The sequence below is a fragment of the Protopterus annectens genome, chromosome 9.part0 (assembly GCF_019279795.1).
Source record: "Protopterus annectens isolate FY-2018-M chromosome 9.part0, PAN1.0, whole genome shotgun sequence".
Classification (NCBI taxonomy): Eukaryota; Metazoa; Chordata; order Ceratodontiformes; family Protopteridae; genus Protopterus; species Protopterus annectens.
This window is the reverse complement of record NC_056743.1, coordinates 858746939-858768168: the sequence shown is the minus strand read 5'-3', so window position 1 is coordinate 858768168 and position 21230 is coordinate 858746939. Positions and strand designations below refer to the sequence as shown.

The 21230-nt window shown below is 44.1% G+C and overlaps 1 protein-coding gene across 1 annotated transcript in view; it reads right to left on the bottom strand.

Annotated features, from left to right (window-relative positions):
• Positions 1-9725: 9725 nt before the first annotated feature.
• The window catches only part of SLC39A7 (solute carrier family 39 member 7), a 409960-nt gene continuing 398455 nt past the window's right edge, over positions 9726-21230 (bottom strand). The window contains exon 8 of the mRNA XM_044083574.1: positions 9726-12365. Within this exon, the coding sequence (XP_043939509.1) occupies positions 12114-12365 (252 nt within the window). The 3' untranslated portion in view covers positions 9726-12113. The remainder of the gene's footprint in view (positions 12366-21230) is intronic.

Here is a 21230-nt window from a genome sequence, read left to right as displayed (position 1 = left end):
GCCAAGGTTTTGAAAATTGAAGCCAGCTGTAATTGTTTTTCGGATGTCAGAAATGCCATCTGGGTTGTGGTGTTTAGAAGAGCACCCACAAAACTTATCTGTTGTGAGGGTGTCAAATTTGAATTTTTTATGTTTACAGAGAATCCCAGGAACTTGAGGAGGTTCTGTACAAACTCTAGATGCTGGAGTAAGACATCCCTGCTGTCTGCCTGAATTAGGCAATCGTCCAGATAAGGGTAAATTTGAATTCCCTTGAGTCTGCAGTAAGTTACTACTGGAGCCAGGCATTTGGTGAAGACCCTGGGCGCAGTAGACAATCCAAAGGGCAGCGCAGAGAATTGAAAGTGCCTTGATCCGGCCTTGAACCTGAGGTATTTTCTGCATTCCTGCCGGATGGGAATGTGTAAATATGCCTCCTTTAAATCCAAAGTTACCATCCATGCATCTTTGGATAGCATTGGAAGTAGCTGCTGTAGAGTAAGCATCCTGAATTTTGGAATCTCTAGAAAGGTGTTCAAGACTGACAGATCCAGAATGGGTCTCCATGAGTTTTGCTTCCTGGGGACTAGAAAGAGCCTTGAGTAAAAACCTTGTCCCATCTCTGAAAGTGGAACCAGTTCTATGGCTTTCATAGCCAAAAGAGCTTCCACCTGGTTTAAGGCCTCGGTCCATTGATGTTTTGGAAGGTCTGGCCATCCGCTTGGCCTTGGCAGGGTATGAAAATGGAATTTGTAACCTCTTAAAACCACATCCAGAACCCACTTGTCTTGGGTTATATGAGTCCAATTATGATAAAAAAGAGAGAGTTTTCCTCCGAGAGGGGCTTCCAGGCAAGAAGTTCCTGCAGCCCAACAGAGAGAGTCATTGAGTTTGTTTCCTATGAGTTTGTGACCTATCCTCTCCTCCCCTAGGAGTGGAAGCAGTCCACTGTCTTGGTCTATAAGAAGCTTGTGTTTGAGGCCTTCCTCTGGAGCATCTATATCTACCCCTCTGAGGCCTGTCTGAAGTGGGAAAGGACCAATTTTTATAAGGCCAATTCCTGCTAAATCTTGGTGGCTGTACTTGTAAGAAATCTTTAACTGTTTGCATGGATTTCGCCTTATCCTCCATCTTTTTAATCACCTCTTCAGCTTTTGATCCAAACAAAACATTATGCTGAACAGGAGCATCCAATAATTTAGCTTTTACTTGTTCTGGCAAATTTTGTTCCTTTAGCCATGAATGCCTTCTAATGACTGTGCCGGAGGCAGCAGCCCTACAAGAAGCCTTCAAGGCATCAAATCCACAGTGTAAACCATGCTTCCCAACTTGTTCAGTGGCATGCAATAAGTCATGTAATTCCTTATCATCTGCACAGGCAGAAATGGAAGTAAGCTTTTGTTTTAAAACAGAAAAAAGAAATTGCTGGTATTTCAGCACATGAAACTGACAGTTTAAAGCCCTAATGGACAAAGTAGCAGAAGTGTACACTTTTTTGCCCCATCTTTCTAAAGATCTAGAATCCTTTTCAGTGGGAATGGGATTTTTGGCAGAAGCAGCCTTAACTCCCTTAGGACCCTGAGAAATGGTTTCAGGGTCAGCAGAAGGGTTTTTGTATAAAAACTGGTGGGAATCAGGAACCCTGTAATATCTTATCAGGCTTAACAGGAGCAGGAGGAAGAGAGTCGGGGTTAAGTTAGCCTCCGAAAAAGCATCATCCACAATATCCAAAACAGGAGGAATAGCCAGGGGTCTATGTTGGGGGAGAAGAAGAAAATCCCTAAGTCTTTTCTTAGATTCCGAATACTCCTGTCCTTCCCAGTGGAAATGTTCCCTCATTTCATGCAAAGTTTCCCCAAAAGAGAAATCCTCAGGAGGAGAAGCTGAAGGAATGGATTCCTCAGCATCAGAATCCTCATAAGGAGGGAAAGAATATTCCTGGTCAGAAGAAGAAACTGAAGAAACAGAAGCCTGATCAGAGGAATCATAATAAACATCCTGTCTTGGCTTTTTATCTGGAGGGGGATGAGAACCCCTAATCATAGTAAGTAAATCCTCCGCCATCTTGAGTAACTGTTTCTGTGACTTGGGAGCCGGTTCAGAAGTGGCCTGTGTTGCAGTCTTTGATTTAGAAGGAGTCTTTGCCTTTGTCTTTGGCTTTGCCTTTATTAGAAGCTGAGTAGGCCTGAAAACCCCTTCGGAAGCCGGTACCTGCACAGCGGCTCCGGACCCATCCGAAGGAGCATTGTCCGAAGGTCCTGCAATAGAAATATTTAAAGGCCTGGTTGGCTCCTCATGAGAGTCCGTTTCGGCCATCGGTTCTGAAATGGCCGACAGGGGCTGCAAAAGCGCCTCACTGACGATGGCCGAACCTGAAGCTGGCTCCGCTTGTGCGCTATCATCAGATTTGGACCTTGGAGGCCTGTCTTTATCCTTGCGACGTTTGTGAACTCAGGTAGCCGGAACCGTATCAGACGTCATTTTGTGGTTAAAGCGCCTACCGAAGTAATGAAAAGCAAAATCGTACCTTCGTTTAATTGTACGTTGATTGAATCTAGCACAAAACCGACAACTAGCTACGTCGTGGTCAGGGCCTAAGCAAGGAATACAGTAAGAATGAAAATCCTTATGAGGTATTTGCTTCCCACATGAAATATAATTATTAACTTGTTCTGACATCGGACTGGAGCTAGAAAAAAGTTTCCCCAATGGGGTACTTAGCTTTGAGTGGAGAAGAAAGTCTTCGGACTGAAGTTTATCAGAAAAAATAGTCAGGAGTCAGCCGACCGGCACTTGCGAACTGCTATCACCGCACGGCAAGAAAGACTGGGAAGATGGCGTCGGCTGTCAGCTTTGTACTCCTGGTGCTCTGACATCAGGGAGCATGGTTGAACAGCCGACGCCGGACCCAGACTTTGGGATTCTGGCCGACCGAGGACTGCCTGCCGGCAGGGGAGAACCCAACAGTCATGACTGCAACAGTGAAACATGATGAACATCGAGAACGGAAGTATTTAGCAACAATAAGGGCTCAATGATGAATAGTTCAGGTGTTAAACAAGGCACAAAACCGACAACGAGGGACATCATGGTCTGGGCCTAAACAGGTGACACAGTAAGAAAGAAAATCTCGGAGTGGTATTGGCTTTCCAAGGGCAAGGAAATTGTTAACTTTTTCTGACATCGGTTAGAGCAAGAAAAAAGGATCCTCAACAGGGTACTTAGCTTTAGAAAACTTCAGGATAATTCAGTTCAATAACGAAAACTTGGGTAGTGGCTGACTGGCACTCGTGTGAACTGCTTCTGCTTCAGGTTCCTCAGCAAGAAAGACTGTTGTCATGGCGTCGGCTGCCTGTTTTTATACCCCTGATGACCTGATTCAGACCTGGAGCGACAGGAACCGATGCAGAAATACTAAGTCTCTGGTATTCCTGCAGGCAGATTACCCAAGTGTGATGACTGCAACAGTGAAACACGAAGATCATCAATTGTTTGTGGCCTTTTGCTGGGCTGTCACAAAAGTTACAATTTCCAAATGGATTTCCCAGTGCATCTCTTACATCTGCTTCTCCTGTGGTAACCCTTTGCCTGGACCAGTTGGGGCTCACTCCACCAGGTCAGTGGCTACATCAGCTGCAGTCTCAGCTCATCAGTCCTTGGATGACATTTGTGCAGCAGCAACTTGGTCTTCCCCTCATAGCTTTATTTCTCACTGCAAGCTTCACCTAGTTTCTATGGGAAGGGCTTCCTTTGGGTCCACTGTTCTTCAACATTTCCTTCCATGAGGCCACCCAAGAATGTTGGGTAGCTGGGGACTCTGACCCATATGTGATGAATGGTAACAAGGATAACATCAGATTAATAGTTATGTACTTACCATAAATTGGTATCTGTGTTATCCGTAGTCACCATTCATCATAGTCCCACCCTCCTTTCCCCCTTCCTGAGGGATTGGCAGGAAATAAGCTGGATCTTTTCTGGTGGCAGGTCTACTCTGTCTTGTTTCTCCAGGGCAAACTCGATCTGAGGGGTTACAGGGCAGCAGAGCATTATGGGAAGGGAGGAGCTTGAGCTAATCTGTTGTCTAAGTGTTGCCGGCTCAGATCCGATGTCAGATCCTAGACCCATACATGAATGGTGACTATGGATAACACAGATACCAAGTTATGGTAAGTACATAAAGAATATTTGTGTAAACTCTTACCATAACCATAGATGTCCTTTTCTTCCATGTTGCATTATTCTTAGTGTGGGATTCTCTGCCTCTGGCGACCCGAACTTCAGTTCCTATACAAAAGCTTAAGTCTGGCTGCTGTAGGTGCGTGGGATGTCACACATAGGGCCATAAACCAGGGACCTTAAATGTGACATCTGCATGCACGGACTACAGAACGTAAAGGCCTAGTCGGACAGTCCCATAGAGAATAACAAGAGATGTCAGGCAGAGGTGCAAAGTGTTATATGCTGGCTAGTCTGCCCCTGATGTAGGGTAGAGCTTCAGAGTGCCCTAAATATATGTCAGTAGTCACTAAGGGGGATAGATGGGAGGGAAGGAATGCTGCAACATAGGAGAGGAGGACATATATGGTTATGGTAGGATTTTACACAACTATTCTATATCCTTCTATTCCTATGTTGCAGTATTCTTAGTGTGGGAGAGTACCACAGCTTAATTAGAGGGAAGGGTGGAGGTAGATGTAGCCGATTCCACAAAACACTGCAGGATTGCTCTAGCAAACCCTGCCCGGGCTCTGGAGACGTGGTCCAATTTGTAGGGTTTGGTGAAGGTGTGAAGTGTGGACAGGTGGCTGCTTCTAGGATGGAGGCTGTGTCCAGGCCTTTGAGGAAGGCTTTGGAGGTTGCCATGCCCCTGTAGAGTGAGCTCTTATCCCCTGGGGTAAGTGCTTGCCATGGTGGAAGTAGCAGAAGGAAATAGTTTTCCTGGTCCAAAAGGAAATGGTTTGCTTAGAAACTGCTTTGCCCAGGGCCCTAGGGTGGAAAGATACAAACAGTTGGTTAGATTTTCTGATGTACTTAGTTTTGTCTGGCTAGAATCTTAGTTGTTTGTGCACATCCAGGGAATGGAGTATCCTCTTCACTGTCATTTGTTGGAGAGGGAAAGAAGGCGGGCAGCTGAATGGATTGGTTTAGGGACAGTTCGTTGACCACTTTAGGTATGAAGGAAGGATTAGTGCGTAGAATCAACCTATCCTTGTGGAAGGTAGTGTAGGGAGAGCAGGCCATGAGAGCTTGTAATTCTGTCACTCTTCTAGCTGAGGTAAGGGCTTCCAAGTACATATATGAAGCGTAGCAGCACTACTTGGTTCAAAAGTGGCCAGTGTTAGTTTCTCCAGAATAAAATTTAGGTCCCAGGGGAGATGGGATGGGTTTTCTTGGTGGTCTGATGTGTAAGACCTCTTTCAGGAATAGTTTGACATCTAGCCTGAATAGTAAGGGGGAATCTAGTGGTAGACAGGCTGAAATTGCTGATAGGTGGACCTTCACTGAAGAGTATGAAAGACCAGTCTTAGTTCATACAAATAGCTAAGGACTAGGGGGGCATCTGCCTGGCAAGGGTCTCTGTCCTTATGGAGAAACCACTTGGGAGAATCTTTCCCATTTCGATAAGTAGGATTTCCTAGTAGTAGGGTTCCTGGCCTCCCTCACGACTAAAAGCATGTCCTTTGAGTAGTAGAAGTTTATCACCCAGAGTGTTAGCCCGAACATCTGTAGGGGAGGGTGAATTAGAGCTCCCTTTAGTTGCGAGTAGGTCCACCTTGCGGGGTAACTTGTGGTGATTGCCCTTGGCTAATGAGAGAAGTAGGGGGAAACAGTGCTGCCTTGGCCAGTAGGGAGTCACCAGCAAGATTTTTGGTTTGTCCTTCCTGATTTTCAGGAGGACTTTGTGAATGAGAGGGAAGGGTGGAAAAGCATATAGAAACCATCCCTTCCATGGAATGCTGAAGGCATCTACCCTCTAGGCAAGTGGAGAGGGATCCTTAGTGCGGAATTCTTTCAATTGTCTGTTCTGGGGGGGGAGGCAAACAGATCTACCTGAGGTGTGCCCCACCAGTGGACAATGTCTAGAAAGGTATCCCTGTTCAACATCCACTTGTGCTGTAGGAAGGATGTTCTGCTGAGAATATCCACTTGTTTGTTGTCCTGAGAGGGGATGTATATTGCCTGCAGGGTTAAGCTGTGCCTGGAAGTGAGGTCCCAAATTTCTAATGTTATCTGGCATAGGAGGTAGGCCTCTCTGTTTGCTGAGATACCACATGACTGTGGTGTTGTCTGTGAACATCTGAAGGGGTCCCAGTTGAAGGATAGGAAGGAAGGCTTTCAGGGCTAGAACTGCAGTCATTTCCCTGACATTGATATGTTTCTTTTGGAGGCTAGGATTCCAGGCCTCCTGTACCATGAAACCTTTCATGGTAGCCCCACACCCTAGGTCTGATGCCTCTGTATGCATATGCTGGATTGGGGAGGGTGGTTGTAGTGGAAGGCCCGGGTTCAGAAGTATTTGTTGGATCCACCAATTTAGTTCTGTTTTGAGGCAGGGCAGGAGGGTAATTTGTTGCTCTAGGTGATGTTGGTGTTGTGACACACATTTTTCAGGTACCATTGGAGCTTTCACATGTGGATTCTGGCTACGGGCAGCATCAGGATGGTGGCTGCCAATGAGACCCAGGACCTGCGAGAATTGTCTTGCAGATATCTGATGAACCTGTAATAGGCTTTGGAAGTAGTAGAGAGAGACAGAACTTTTTCCTGAGGGAGAAAAGCCTGCATCAGGTCTGTTCTGATCCTGCAGCCCAGAATGATTTTGTCCTGCTCTGGGATTAAGGATGATTTTAAGAGGCTGAGGATGAATCTCAAACTCTGAAGTAGGGAAGTGGTGAACCTCAGATGACTTTGAGGGGTGTCCTCTGTTTCTGCTAGAATGAGGATGTCATCTAGGTAAGGATAGATTTGGACACCTTTGGTGCTGCAGAAAGCTATGGCTGGGGCTAGGCATTTTGCAAATACCCTGGGTGCAGTAGACACACCAAAGGGCAAGGCTGTAAATTGAAAATGAGAACAGGGCCCAGTAAAACACAAGAATTTTCTGTTGGAGGGTTTTATGGAAATATGGAGATAAGCTTCCTTTAGATCTAGAGTGGCCAAAAAGGCCTATGCTGGCAATAATGGAAGTATTTGAAGGGATAACATTCTGAATGATGGAACTTTTAGGAAAAAGTTTAGAAAGGATAAATGTAGTATTGGTCTCCAAGGGCCATCTTTCTTGGGGACCAGAAAAAGTCTTGAATAGAAGCCTTTTCTTTCCTGCCCTGGAGGGACAGGTTCTATGGTTCCTAGCCTCAGAAGGTCTTGCAGTATGTGAGGGATGAGGGGGAAGTTTATTTTTTTGGGGAAAAGGACTGTCCCTTGGATGGGTTTTTTTCCTTCCAAGAAAGGAAATATCCATTTTGTATAATTGCCAGTACCCAGTGATCTGATGTGATGATTTCCAAATGGTGAGGTAGTGGGAGAGGCGGGCTGACAAGGGGAGGTGGGCAAGGCAGTCACGCTTTGTTGGTTCCACTTCTATCTTGAAAAGGCTATCTTTGAGTGGTTGTGAGGCAGGAGGTCTGGAGGAGGTTTGTATCCTGGTTCCTCTCCTATGCCTGGAAGAGGAAGGGGAAGCAGAGGAGGGGGGCCTCCTGACAAAGGTAGTCTTAGCAGGATAATTTCTGTAGTACTTGGTGATGGGGGACATCAGCAAGTGCTTAATGTCCTGAAGCTCCTTAACTTTTTCCTGCAGGTTTTTGAAAAGGTCTGCAGACTGTTTACCAAACAAAGTTGTGATCTAAAGGGGCATCTAGGATTTTAGACTTGAAATCCTCTGGTAGGGGGTTGGAAGCGTAGCCAAGAACATCTGCGGAGTACTGATGCAGAAGCAGCAGACCCTGCAGAGGCGTCTGCTGCATTGTAACTGCATCTAATAGAGCATCTGGCTACCTGGGAAGCCAGGGACAGTTTAGATGCTATCTCAGTTTTGATGGGGCAGACAGGGGTGGATGCCAAGAGAGTAGAAGCTTGTGAAACTAGGTCCAAGGCATATTTTATCATGTGGGTTTGGTACTGGACAGCTCTGAAGGTCAGGGTGGAGAAGGTGTAAATCTTTCCTATCCTGTCCATTCTTTTACTATCCTTATCAGCAGGCAAAAAAAGCAGCTGAAGGAATCAGTCTAGATTGCTTATCAAGGGGTACAGCAATTACAGCAGGGTCTGCTGGGGAGGCTTTACTAGGGATTTCTGTTAATCTGGAACTTTGTAGAACCTCTCCAGTCTCTTAGCAGCCAGTGGTTGAGAATCTGGGTTCTTTGATGCTGAGGTGAAAGCATCAAGGAAGGCAGGGATGACAGGTGGGACGGCTGAAGGCGAGGGAGATTCCACTTGGAGAAGTTCAGAGTACCTCCTTTGAGTGCGAGTCATTTGGGAAGTGTCCCATTTAAAGTATTCTTTCATTTTTGTGATAGTCTGCCCAAATGTGATATCCTGTGGTGGGGAGTCCCCTTCTATGGATTCCTCACTGGGGAATAGTATTCAAGAGGGGAGGCAATTTGGGAGGAATAGGAGACTGATGTATATGAAAATGAGTAGTAGGGTTCCTGTTCTTCATCTCCCTCTTGGGCAGTACGTAAAGGGAGAGAAGTGGCAGAAGCAGGACTAGAACTAAGAAACTGGAATAGTGGAGGGAGAAGAAGCTGTGGGCAGAAGTGCCATGAAGGCCTGCATCCAAAAGCTGGTAAATAATTGCCAGTCCGGGGCTCCTTCATTAAGCAGAGTCTGGTGCTTTGTTGTTTTTCTTTTTAAAGGCATAGATCTGGGAGAAGGCCAGGGTTCAGGAGCCTGGGAAATCATAGGGGTTTCAAGCAGAGGAATCCCGGTTGGCTGTCCAACAAAATCTGTTTCCCCCTCGACATTGGTAGGGACCGACGTCAGGGTTATCTCCGTGGACGCGCTGGCCATTACTTCCAAAGTGGCTTTCTCGAGGGGGGGCCGTCTAAGTAGACAGTTCTATCGGACGTCCCACAACCCCCTAAATCGGAAGCTGGTGGGATGTCGATGGCGGAGAGACAGAGGATGTAGGCCTGGAAACCTTTGCCTTTTTCCATGGTGGTTCCGGAGCAGCTGATTCGGGATCCATTCTGAGAGCTAGTTTTTTGAGCTTCTGGTTTTCTAAGTATAAGTTGGCCAGACAGCTCTGGAGGATCTTGAGCACAAAAGATTGGCAAATGGAGCAAGCTGTATGGTCGTGCTTTTGGCCTAGACAAATGACACAGCAGTCCTGCATATCTTTATGCGGTATCTGGCACCCACATCAGCATTTATCCTTCCTAGCCAACATCGGCTAATGGTAACTACAGCAAACCAAGGTCAAGCAAATAAAGGCAAAAATCCCCAATGGGATACTTGGCTCCACTCCTCTACTTGAAGACGTCTAAAGCTATCAATGTGATGTCGACTGCGGCTGAAAAGTTCTGAAGTCTGTGCGTGCAGACGTCACATTTAAGGTCCCTGGTTTATGGCTCTACATGTGAATTGATAAACATGTTGCTCAGGTACATAACTTGTAACGTTCACAAATAGACTAGACCAAGTCCATCTTAACTCTTAATCTGACAAAATGTGGACAATTACTCCATTTCAGGAGTGCACACACATGCACCACACATCAAAAAACAGATACCAAACTGCAGAACTGTGGCTTTATATTTTTATTTGCTTCTCTCACCAGGACCTTGTACATTCACCTCCCTCCAGTATATAAAATTCTCTTTACTAAATCACGCTTAATTTGCTAGCATACATGGTAACAAATGCAGGTCAAAGGAACATGTGGCCTACCCACCACATATTGCCACTGCTGAGAAATAACTGTTGCCAAAAAAATGTCTTTTATCCATCCCAACAGACAGTTATCAGTGGCTTCTTCACATCTTTATCTGTGGTTTCATGCAGTTTTTATTTGCTGCACATACACGAGTCATACAATACATTTCATTTTTTTCTCAAAATACATACAATTTATTCAGGTATAAAATATTTTATACCTATTTTACCTTCAGATTCATTTAAACCAAGGGGAACCTTTAAAAAGTGTGATACTCTCAACTTTGTGCTACTCTGCCTATGAAATAAAAGGAAAAATAAAAATACAAAAGCCGTCACCTGTGCAGGAGGTTGGGCACTATAATTAAACTAAAATTTGAAAGCAATGCATCCAAGCTAAAAGGCACTGCATGCCCTATAGTGCTAACGCTACATTCCATAAACTACAGGAAGCATGTACCGAGTAGCCTGGTGCTGGGATATAAATGCACAACCACCAAAGGAGAGGTCACAATTAATTTTCATTATTACTTGTCCATATCACTTCCACCTACAACTAAGACAAAACAAAGTAAATAAAAGCTACAATTTAAAATGAACATAAAGTAGAAAAATGGATGGAATGCCAATTAGGTAGCAGATTATCATTAAAATATATTCTTAATGCTACTTAAATGACATCTGTAGTGGCCATGTTATAAAAAAAACAAACACACACACACATATATATATATATATATATATATATATATATATATATATATATATATATATATATATATATATATATATGTAGTTTCTTCCCAGTGTTCAGCAATATCCTGATAGTGGTGACATAGCTGGGCCTGCAAGAACCTTGACAGAATAATCTGACATCTACACCCAGGCAGCCACAGCTGTCTCAAACAGCGCAGTAGATAAAAACAGACTACACTAAGTAATATTGCAAGGAAAAAAGGCTTTATCTGGCTTTCTTGTCCAGAAATCCGAAGTCCAGTTCAAACATCAAAGGAAATTATGCTTGTCAGGACGTCTGTCAGCAGCAGCAGCGGTGTAAGTGGTGCACTCAAATATATTCAAGAGCTACTAACAGCTTCTCTCATTGATGGGTCATATGCTGATAGGCTGTGCGTGAGAATAGCCAGCCACTGTAGTGTCTCAACAGCAGACAAAGAGCAGTTACCCATGTGCGATTTGTCCCCAACACTAAACTCTGGTAATAGTATCAGCTTTCACCAAACTTCTGCAACAAGGTACAGCTCTTCTTATGAGTTTAAGAGACTGTGTTTGCATGTGAGACTAGACAATAGAGGAGTCAATACCACCTGAAAACTTTCAACTGTCCCTACTGGTCTGTGTGCTTGCCAGTCAAATAACCCAGGGGCTCCTTCCATGGCTTTTGCCATAAAACCCAACAGATACACTGGTAAGATCTTCTCCAGTAAAATTTACTGTTAACACCTACTGTTGTAAGTCTCTTTCTCTGGCAGCCCAATCTTAACAGAACCAAAGAGGTTGATAAAAGCAACATGATCCTCTCTAAGAAGTTCTGTTACTTCTGTCTCTGTCTCAAAAGTAAACAATCAAAAGCAGATACTCCCATTTCAACAGCCTCAAAGAGTCCAGTTATAAAGAACTGATAAAACAGAACTGCGTGTGCAAGTGTTCATTTGTTATAAACATGTATTTTCCCTCTTCTGGAGAAACATTTATTAAAGACAGTGGACTTGCTTGATGTCACACAGATTTCATGTTGTACGGTGTCAGATGTGGGAGTATGTGAAACACTGTCTGCCTAATGGTCAGAGTGAGGTTTTAAGCAAGAATACTATTAAATATCTAACATAAGAGCATGGCCCCTTTCAAGGCCTTTCCTCTACTTACAAGTTCATCTCTACTGTACATACTTGTTCTGATATACACTAAATCAAAGTAATATCACAACATCGTACAGGCAGCACCTCCCTATCTCAGCAAGTTAAATAAAGCCATCTATTCAAAGCTGCCTATTTTCAGTATCCACTGAAATGCCAAAAAAATGCTAACTTAGGAATGTAAAGGAAAAAATTTCGAGACATATCACAGGCTCAGGATACCAGCCCTAAAAAATCTTCACTGGGGAAGGCAAGCCAGATGCTCCTCCAAAAAAAAAAAAAAAAGACAAAAAATGTGTAGTTAGGGAACACCGGGCATTTCCATTTTACAGTGTTAAATGGAATCCAAGAACTACTGTACTATCAGTAAACTCACTTACACTTCTACTCATATTCTGCAATAATGACCATCATAATAAGCCCAAAAACAAGACTGAGAATTTCCAGAAAGGACTGGAAGGGCTTTGAGTCTTCTAGCAACTCTGGAATGACAGACACTGTGGCGATGTAGATGAAGCCACCAGCAGTGAAAGGGAGGATCCAGGCTGTGGCTGCATCACCAATACCCTCAGCCAGCAAGGAGCAGGCAGCGCCAGCTAAAGCACCAACCGCTGTAGTCAGTTGCAGCATCATAGCCTGTAAAGGAAAAGCAACATACCTTTAACTCCAAATAATTAATGCAAAAGACAGTGCATATTAATTACTAAAAGCACAAGCACATCATTCTACAATAAAGAAAAATTCTGCTTAATGAAAGACCGAAAGTGACGCACATTCCTCAGATACCATAACAAATATATGACTACCACATTCAACTATTACATTTAATTAGTATAAGAAAACACTTCTACTGCTGAAAATCACCACCTCGTTGCTGACTATCAATTTTCACAGTATGCCTGTTATTACAATCCAAAATGAAACTCATTTGTGAGACAGCAATTATATGTTCAGCAACTGGTAGTTTATATGGCTATGGTTCCCCTTAACTTGTCAGAAATAGTCTTACTCCAATTCAGTTTTATTTTCATACATATGAATCATTAATGGCTGAAAGTACCATGCATTTGGAAAAGTGTAAGAAACTTGCAGCATTTTCTTTTAAAAGACCTTAAGACAATATTCTATAAATCTCAAAACGCCCCCAGCTTAAATAAATAATTCAATGTTTTTTTTTTTTTTTTCAAAATTATCCTGCTACAGCTGACAGTCTGATATAACCTGTTGATTTGTAAATTAGAATGCCACTAGGTTTTTACTACATCCACATCAGTCTCCATCTTTAAGGAGAAATCAGTGAATAGCCCCTGGCACTAGAAATGCTGCAACAAAGCCCAGATACTTGAGGCAAAGGTGAGAATGGCAGCAGAGTGTGCAACTCCCTAAATCTGGGGCATGCAAGTGACCATCATTCAAAACGGACCTTACCCTGAGTGGAGGAAAATGTTCCAATCACAAAAGACAGGTGTTGGAGAGGCTATGAACAGTTTCCCGTGAATCAGCTTGGGATTGGTGCTTCTGCTTTGCACCTTCTGAGAGAAGGAGCAGGGGGGCATTATTTCCTGACCTTTACAGAAATTACCAATCAATGGAAAGCCTGAGAACTGCTTCTTAGAGACAACTTAGAACTGATGCTACTGCTTTGCTTCTGGTGAGAGATGAAGCAGAGAGACGGTGTTTCCTGATGGACTCTGAGCAACGTGTATGGGACTTCCCTGATTGGTATGGTTTCTAATTTGATGAGAACCTCTTCACTTTTAATTTTAGATCTTTGTACACCTTGTTTTTTTTGTTGTGCCAAGCTGCTGCATGTGCTATCCACAGCATCTATTGAGAGAAGACTATAAAAGTGTACAGACCCAACAACATCTGCAACAATACTACCTCTTAGGAACCAGTTTGGGATTAGCGCTACTGTTTTGCTTCTGGTGAGTGAAGAATCAAAGGACCATTCTTTCCTAGTTGCATGCAGCAGCGGTAAGACCAGCACTCAAGGCCAATAAGCGAATCACCACTATTCATCATTCTCAGCAGACCTAATTCTGTCATTTCATTAAGGACTGCTAGATTAGCCACCATTTAGTCCAAATTAAGACCATCGCCCAAAACACTTCACTCATAAATCTTTAGGGTCTACTGTAACAGTCTCCTCTCCAACCCTGGAGTACTGTAACAAGCCTTAGTCCTCTAACCTCTGGCAACATGGCTCAGTCTGCTCTCATCCAATCTGTGACCAGTTTGATCACACTGTGTGCTGTAATGCTTTATAGCAACTGCCTTATGCTTACAAACTGCTCATAGCTTCTACCAGCTGATAAAATACTTAAATCTCCTTCAGATTGTACTAAGAAATATACAGGCAAACTTCTTAATCTACTATTGGCAACCATCATACCTTCGCAACACATCAATCACAGCTGAGCACTAGGCCCATAACTTATGCTGAGGCTGCAAAGAAAAAAATTTTCCAAACCTCCTAGAACTCACTCTAGATCCCAGCCCTAAGCACTCAAGTCAGTGCCTTCTCTTGTGCGCACACACACACACACACACACACACACACACACACACATATTGCAAATCCTCACAGCTCAACTGAGAGTCATGGAAAGCTGTCCTTGGCCCATAATGTCCATTATCTCTTTCTGTGCAAGAAAATATTTTATTAATTGGCAACTCTATAGTTAGACACCACACTGGACAAGAACAGGGTGACTAAGATGTTTGGCTGGTGTCAGGATCAGTGATGTCTCAAGGACCCTTAAACCAGACAAATTTGACTAAGACCTTGTAGTTTCCCATGTGGAAGTGAATGACCTGAAGCACTCCATCCAGACAGGCATGATGGAAAGTACAGTTTTGTACCTACCATAAATGTAGATGTTCGAGTGTATACACTGCTGCAGTCATTGCACTTGGGTTATCCTGCCGTCAGGTGGTTCCCCTGTCGGCCTGAGTTCCAAAGTCTTGGTCCGATGCAGCTGACGCCATTTTCTTCAGTTTTTCTTGCCCTAGATGTCAGGTGCCTCCAAATAGGTAGACAATTCCAATTGCTAATAAAACATACATAAGAAAAGCAAAAAACAACTTACACCTACCAGCAAATACTCCCCATAGGTAGTAAGGGTAGAAGACATAGGCACGTACCAGACAGTAAGAGGGGAAAGAGGGAGGGTAACCTGGACTGCAGCAGTGTATACACTCGAACATCTACATTTATGGTAGGTACAAAACTGTACTATGTTCATCGTGTTACACTGCTGCAGTCATTACACTTGGGTAGAATCCCAAAGCTGAGGTAGGGTGGCTGGTTTTATAAGGCATTAGGGGTGGCTATAACGCCCTGCAGTACTGCAGTGGTGAAGCCAGCTCTAGATTTAGAGTATAGAGGCAGATAGCAATGCTTGGTGAAGGTATGTACAGAACTCCAAGTTGCTGCTTCCAAAATATCCTTGGTAGGTACTCCCCTGAGGTAGACAGTTGAAGTGGCTGTTGCCCTGGTGGAGTGAGATCTAATGCTACTAGGTACAGGTTTTCCATGGTATGTGTAGCACAAATGTATACAATGTCCTATCCATTTTGAAATAGTCCATTTTGAAATGGCTTTTCCCTGTGCTCCTGCAGTATATGCTACCAATAACTGCTCAGATTTTCTGAAAGCTTTGGTTTTGTCCAAGTAGAAGCGTAACTGCCTGTGAATGTCCAAAGAGTGCAGTAGTCTCTCCCCTTTATTCTGTGGTTTAGGATAAAAAGTTGGCAGGTGAATAGCTTGGTTTAGAGTCACACTGGATACCACCTTTGGCATAAACGTAGGGTTAGTTCTTAAAGACACCCTGTCCTGGTGGAAAATGAGGAAAGGTTCCACTGCCATTAGTGCCTGTAATTCTGAAACTCTTTGTGCTGATGTTATTGCCAGCAGCAGAGCAGTTTTCCAAGAGATATATTTTAATTCTGCTGCGTTAGCTGGCTTAAAAGGAGGTAAAGTTAGTTTTTCCAAAACAAAATTGAGGTCCCAAGTTGGAGTTGGTGCTCTACGGGGCGGTCTTATGTTTTTAGCCCCTCTGAGGTACTGTTTTAACAGAGGATTAGAGAAAATTGGTGGATCCGTGTTGTAATGAGCAGAGATGGCAGAGGCGTGGATCTTGATGGACGAGAAGGAGAGGCCTTTGTCCAGCATCTCAGTTAAGTATTGTAGTATCTGAAGGATGTTTGGGACAAGAGGGTCAAGGCTGTGAGCTTGGTTCCAGGCACAGAATCTCTTCCATTTATCCGAATAGGCTTTCCTGGTACTTGGCCTTCTGGCCTCCAGAATGACATCCATAACAGCTTTGGAGAGAGGCATTGCTTGCTTGAATAAGGAATCTTCCATGCAGCTAGGTTTAAGTTCTTTAGCTGGCTGTGTAGTATTTGATTGTTGTGCTGAGTCAGCAGATGTGGGATTTGAGGCAAAATCCAGGGTGGTTCTTGTGCTAAGCTCCTTAAGATTGGGTACCAGTGCTGGCATAGCCAGTCTGGTGCAATCAGGATCATCTTTGGCTCTTCTTGCCTGGCTTTTATGAGTACCTTTGGCAGGAGAGGTAGTGGTAGGAAAGCGTATACTTGTAGGTTCTCCCAGCTGAATGAGAGGGCATCCACTTTCCATGCTTGTGGATGGTAAACTCCTTGTGCAGAATTGTTGTAGCTGGCAGTTTATTGGGGATGCAAACAGATCTATGTCCGGGCTCCATTTCTGTGTTATCATTCTGAATATTTGTGGATTTAATTCCCATTCGTGGGGATCCATGATGTTTCTGCTTAAGTTGTCTGCCAGTGTGTTTTTCTCTCCTGGCAGGAATTGTGCTTGCAGATGAACTTGAAGGTTTATAGCTGTGTTCCACAAGGTCAAGGCTTGTCTGCACAGGGGGTAGGAGTGAGTGCCCCCTTGCTTATGTACCACATAACTGTGGTGTTGTCTGTCTTTATCAGTAGTTGTCCTGGATGCAGCAGGTCCTTGAAAGCTATAAGGGCATTTTGTACAGCTAGCATCTCTTTTTGATTGATGTGAAGATGCCTTTGTTCTGCGGGCCACGTGCCCTGAATACATTTGCCTGCCATGTGTGCCACCCAGGCATAATCCGATGCATCTGTTGTCAGTGTTTGCCTGGCTGTGGGTTGTGTAAAAGGCTGTCCCTTGTTGAGGTGACAAGCTTGAGCCCACCATTGAAACTCCTGTTGAAGGCATGGGATTAGTGGTATAACGGTTTCCAAACTTTGACAGTGTTGAGACCATACATTCTTTAGGTACCATTGTAGTTTCCTCATATGCAGTTTGGCATATGGAATTAGTAGTATGTAGGATGCCATGTAACCCAAGGCCTGCAGAATTTTTCTTGCAGGGAGTTGGGTCTTTGTTGCCATCAATTGAAAGCATTGAGTCAGTTGTCTTTGCTTGTCTGGCGTGAGATAAGCCATCTGGGCCATTGTGTTCAAGCTGGCACCCAGGAATATAATCTCTTGTGAGGGCACTAGTTTTGATTTCTTTTCGTTTACTGTGTACCCCAGGGAACTTAGTAACTTTTTTTACAAACGCCAGATGCTTTAGAAGAATGTCCTTGCTCTCTGCTTGAATCAGGCAGTCGTCCAGGTACGGATACATTTGAATTCCTTTCTGTCTGCAAAATGCAATTACTGGTGCCAGGCACTTTGTGAAGACCCTGGGTACAGTAGATAAGCCAAAGGGCAGTGCAGAGAATTGGTAGTGCATTGAACCAGCTATGAATCTGAGGTATCTTCTACAGTTTTGTCTGATAGGGACATGCAGGTATGCCTCTTTGGGGTCCAAAGTCACGAGCCAAGCTTTCTTGCCCAGCATGGGAAGAAGCTGCTGTAATGTCAACATTTTGAATTTCGGAACATCCAGGTAAGTGTTTAGAGATGAAAGATCCAGAATGGGCCTCCAAGCTTTGTCCTTTCTGGGTACCAGAAAACATCTTGAGTAAAATCCTTGTCCTTGCTCCTGTGATGGTACCTTTTGAATAGCTCTCATATAGTACAGTTGTGTACACTTACCATAAATGTAGATGTTCGAGTGTCTTCACTGTTGCAGTCATCACTGTAGGGTTCTTCCTGCCGGCAGGCAGTCCTCGGTCAGCCAGAATCCCAAAGTCTGGGTCCGGCGTCAGCTGTTCAGTCATGCTCCCTGACGTCAGAGCGCTATGAGTACAAAGCTGCCAGCCGACGCTATGTTCTCCAGTTTTTCTTGCCCCAGATGTCAGGTGCCCAAAAATGAAGGCTAATAGTAAAACAATAAAAGTAACATACAACAAACCCCATACCCTGAAGCAAATACACCTCAGAAGAAGGATGAAGTAGGAAACCACACTAATGAAAATATAAGAGGGGTCAGGAGGGAGGGTAACCCAGACTGCAACAGTGAAGACACTTGAACATCTACATTTATGTTAAGTGTACACAACTGTACTATGTTCATCATGTTTCACTGTTGCAGTCGTATCACTGTAGGGTTGAATCCCAAAGCTGAGATAAAGGGTGGTGGTTATAGAGTAGAAGGGGCGGCTAGAAGGCCCTGCAAGACTGCAGAAGCAAAGCCTGCCCTAGACTTAGAGTAAAGAGGGAGATTGTAGTGCTTAGAGAAAGTATGCACTGAACTCCAAGTTGCAGCTTCCAAAACATCTTTGGTAGGTACTCCCCTGAGAAAGGCAGCTGAAGTAGCAGCAGCTCTGGTACAGTGAGTCCTAATTTTTCCTGGGATTTGCTTTCCATGATGAGAGCAACAAAATCTGATTCCATGAGCAATCCATTTAGAAATGGTCTGTTTTGAAATAGCTTTGCCTTGGGAATTGGGAATTTGTTGCATAAGAAACAAACAGTTGCTCTGTTTTCCTGATATCCTTGGTTCTGTCCAGGTAAAAACAAAGTTGTCTGTGTACATCCAAGGAATGCAAGATCCTTTCCCCCTTATTTTGTGGATTAGTGAAAAAAGTTGGCAGGTGAATAGTTTGATTTAAAGCCACTTTGGAAACCACTTTAGGCATGAAAGTAGGATTAGTCTTGGTGAAAAATAATATAAGGTTCCACAGCCATGAGTGCTTGTAACTCCGAGACTCTCCTGGCTGAAGTCAAAGCCAGCAGGATAGCAGTCTTCCATGATAAATACTTAAGATCAGATGTGGCAGCAGGCTCAAAAGGAGGCAGAGTGAGTTTTTCCAGAACATAGTTGAGGTCCAGGCAGGTATGGGTGGTGTCCTAGGGGACCTTAAATTCTTTGCTCCTCTGAGATATTGTTTCAGAAGTGGATGGGAAAATATTGGAGGATCTGTATTGTAATGTGCAGAGATAGCTGAGGCATGTATTTTTATGGAGGAGAAGGATAAACCCTTATGTAGCATGTCTGTCAGGTAAAGTAAAATCAGTGGAATGTTAGGAATATGGGGATCCGAATCCTGAGCATTGCATCCAGGTGCAAAATCTCTTCCATTTACCTGCTTAAGATTTTCTAGTGCTAGGCCGTCTGGCTTCTAAGATGACATCCATGACCTGTTTGAGAAGAAAAGGATTAATCATAGACCCTGAATTCGCCAGGCTGAGAGTTTTGACATGAGAGTGCAGAACCTGGCCCTGGTGTTGGGACAAAAGATTTGGAATCTGAGGTAAAATCCAAGGTGGCTCCTGGGATAGATTCATCAGTGTTGAGTACCAAAATTGATGAGGCCAATGTGGGGCCAGCAAAATAATCATCTTGGGCTTGTCCTGCTTGATCTTTAATAACACCCGTGGAAGAAGAGGTAGTGGCGGAAAGGCATACCCAGAGAGGTTTCTCCAACTGAATGATAGTGCATCCACTTTCCATGCTAGTTTGTGAAATGTCCTTGTGCAAAAAATCTGTAACTGGTGGTTGAGGGGGGATGCAAATAGATCTATGTCCGGGCAGCCCCAGGCTTCTGTAATCATCTTGAATATTTGGGTGTCTAGCATCCACTCGTGTGGGTCTGACAGGTTCCTGCTCAGGCAGTCTGCCAGAATATTTTGTTTCCTTGGCAGAAACTGAGCTTGTAGATCCACTTTGCAAGCTAGAGCTGTTTTCCAGAGAGTCATGGCTAGTCTGCAAATGGGGTAGGAGTGTGTACCCCCTTGCTTGTTTATGTACCACATATAACTGTGGTGTTGTCTGTCCGTATCAGTAGCTGTCCTGGTTATAGAAGATCCCTGAAAGCCAAAAGGGCTTTCTGTACAGCTAACATCTCTTAAACTGATATGCAGGTGCTTCTGATCCTCTGTCCAAAAACCTTGCAGACCTTTTCCCTGCAAGTGGGCTCCCCGTGCATAATCCGAGGCATCCGTGGTTAACACTTGGCTGGCTGGAGGCAGACTGAAGGCTTTCCCTTTGTTGTGAAGATATGCCATGGTCCACCAATGGAATTCCTTTTGTAGACAAGGCAAGACAGCAATCTGTGCGTCTAGACTGTGGCAATGCTGGGACCATACACTTTTTAGGTACCATTGTATTTTTCTCATATGTAGTCTTGCATTTGGTATGAGAAGGATGCAGGAGGCCATGTAACCCAAAGCCTGCAGGAATTTCCTTGCAGTTAGCTGAGTTATTGATGCCAAGGTTTTGAAAGTTGAAGCCAGCTGCAGTTGTTTTTCGGATGTCAGGAATGCCATCTGGTTTGTTGTGTTTAGGAGAGCACCCAGAAAAGTAATCTGTTGTGTGGGTGTCAAATTTGATTTTATGTTCACAGTCAATCCCAGGTACTTGAGAAGATTTTGAACAAATTCCAGATGCTGGAGTAAGACATCCTTGCTGTCTGCTTGGATAAGGCAGTCGTCCAGATAAGGGTAAATTTGAATTCCCTTGAGTCTGCAATAAGCTACTACTGGTGCCAGGCACTTGGCGAAAACCCTGGGTGCAGTAGACGAGCCAAAGGGCAGCGCAGAGAATTGGTAATATTTTGATCCGGCCTTGAACCTGAGGTATTTTCTGCACTCCTGTCTGATTGGGATGTGTAGGTAAGCCTCCTTTAAATCCAATGTCACCATCCATGCATTTTTGCTCAACATTGGCAGGAGCTGCTGCAGAGTAAGCATCTTGAACTTTGGTATGTCCAGGAAAGTGTTTAAGACTGACAGATCCAGGATGGGGCTCCATGAATTTTGCTTTCTGGGAACTAGAAAGAGTCTTGAGTAAAAACCTTGGCCCGTCTATGATTATGGAACCAGTTCTATGGCCCTCATAGCCATGAGGGATCCCACCTGGTTTAATGCCTCTGGCCATTGGTGTTTTGGTAGGTCTGGCCATCCGTTTGGTCTTGGCAAGGTATGAAAGTGGAATTTGTAACCTCTTGAAATTACATCCAGAACCCACTTGTCTTGGGTTATGCAAGTCCAATTTTGTTGAAAAAGAGAAAGTTTTCCTCCTAGAGGGGCTTCCAGGAGAGAAGTTCCTGGAGCCATGCAGGGGGAGTCATTGAGCCGGTTTTCTATAAGATTGAGGTCTGTCCT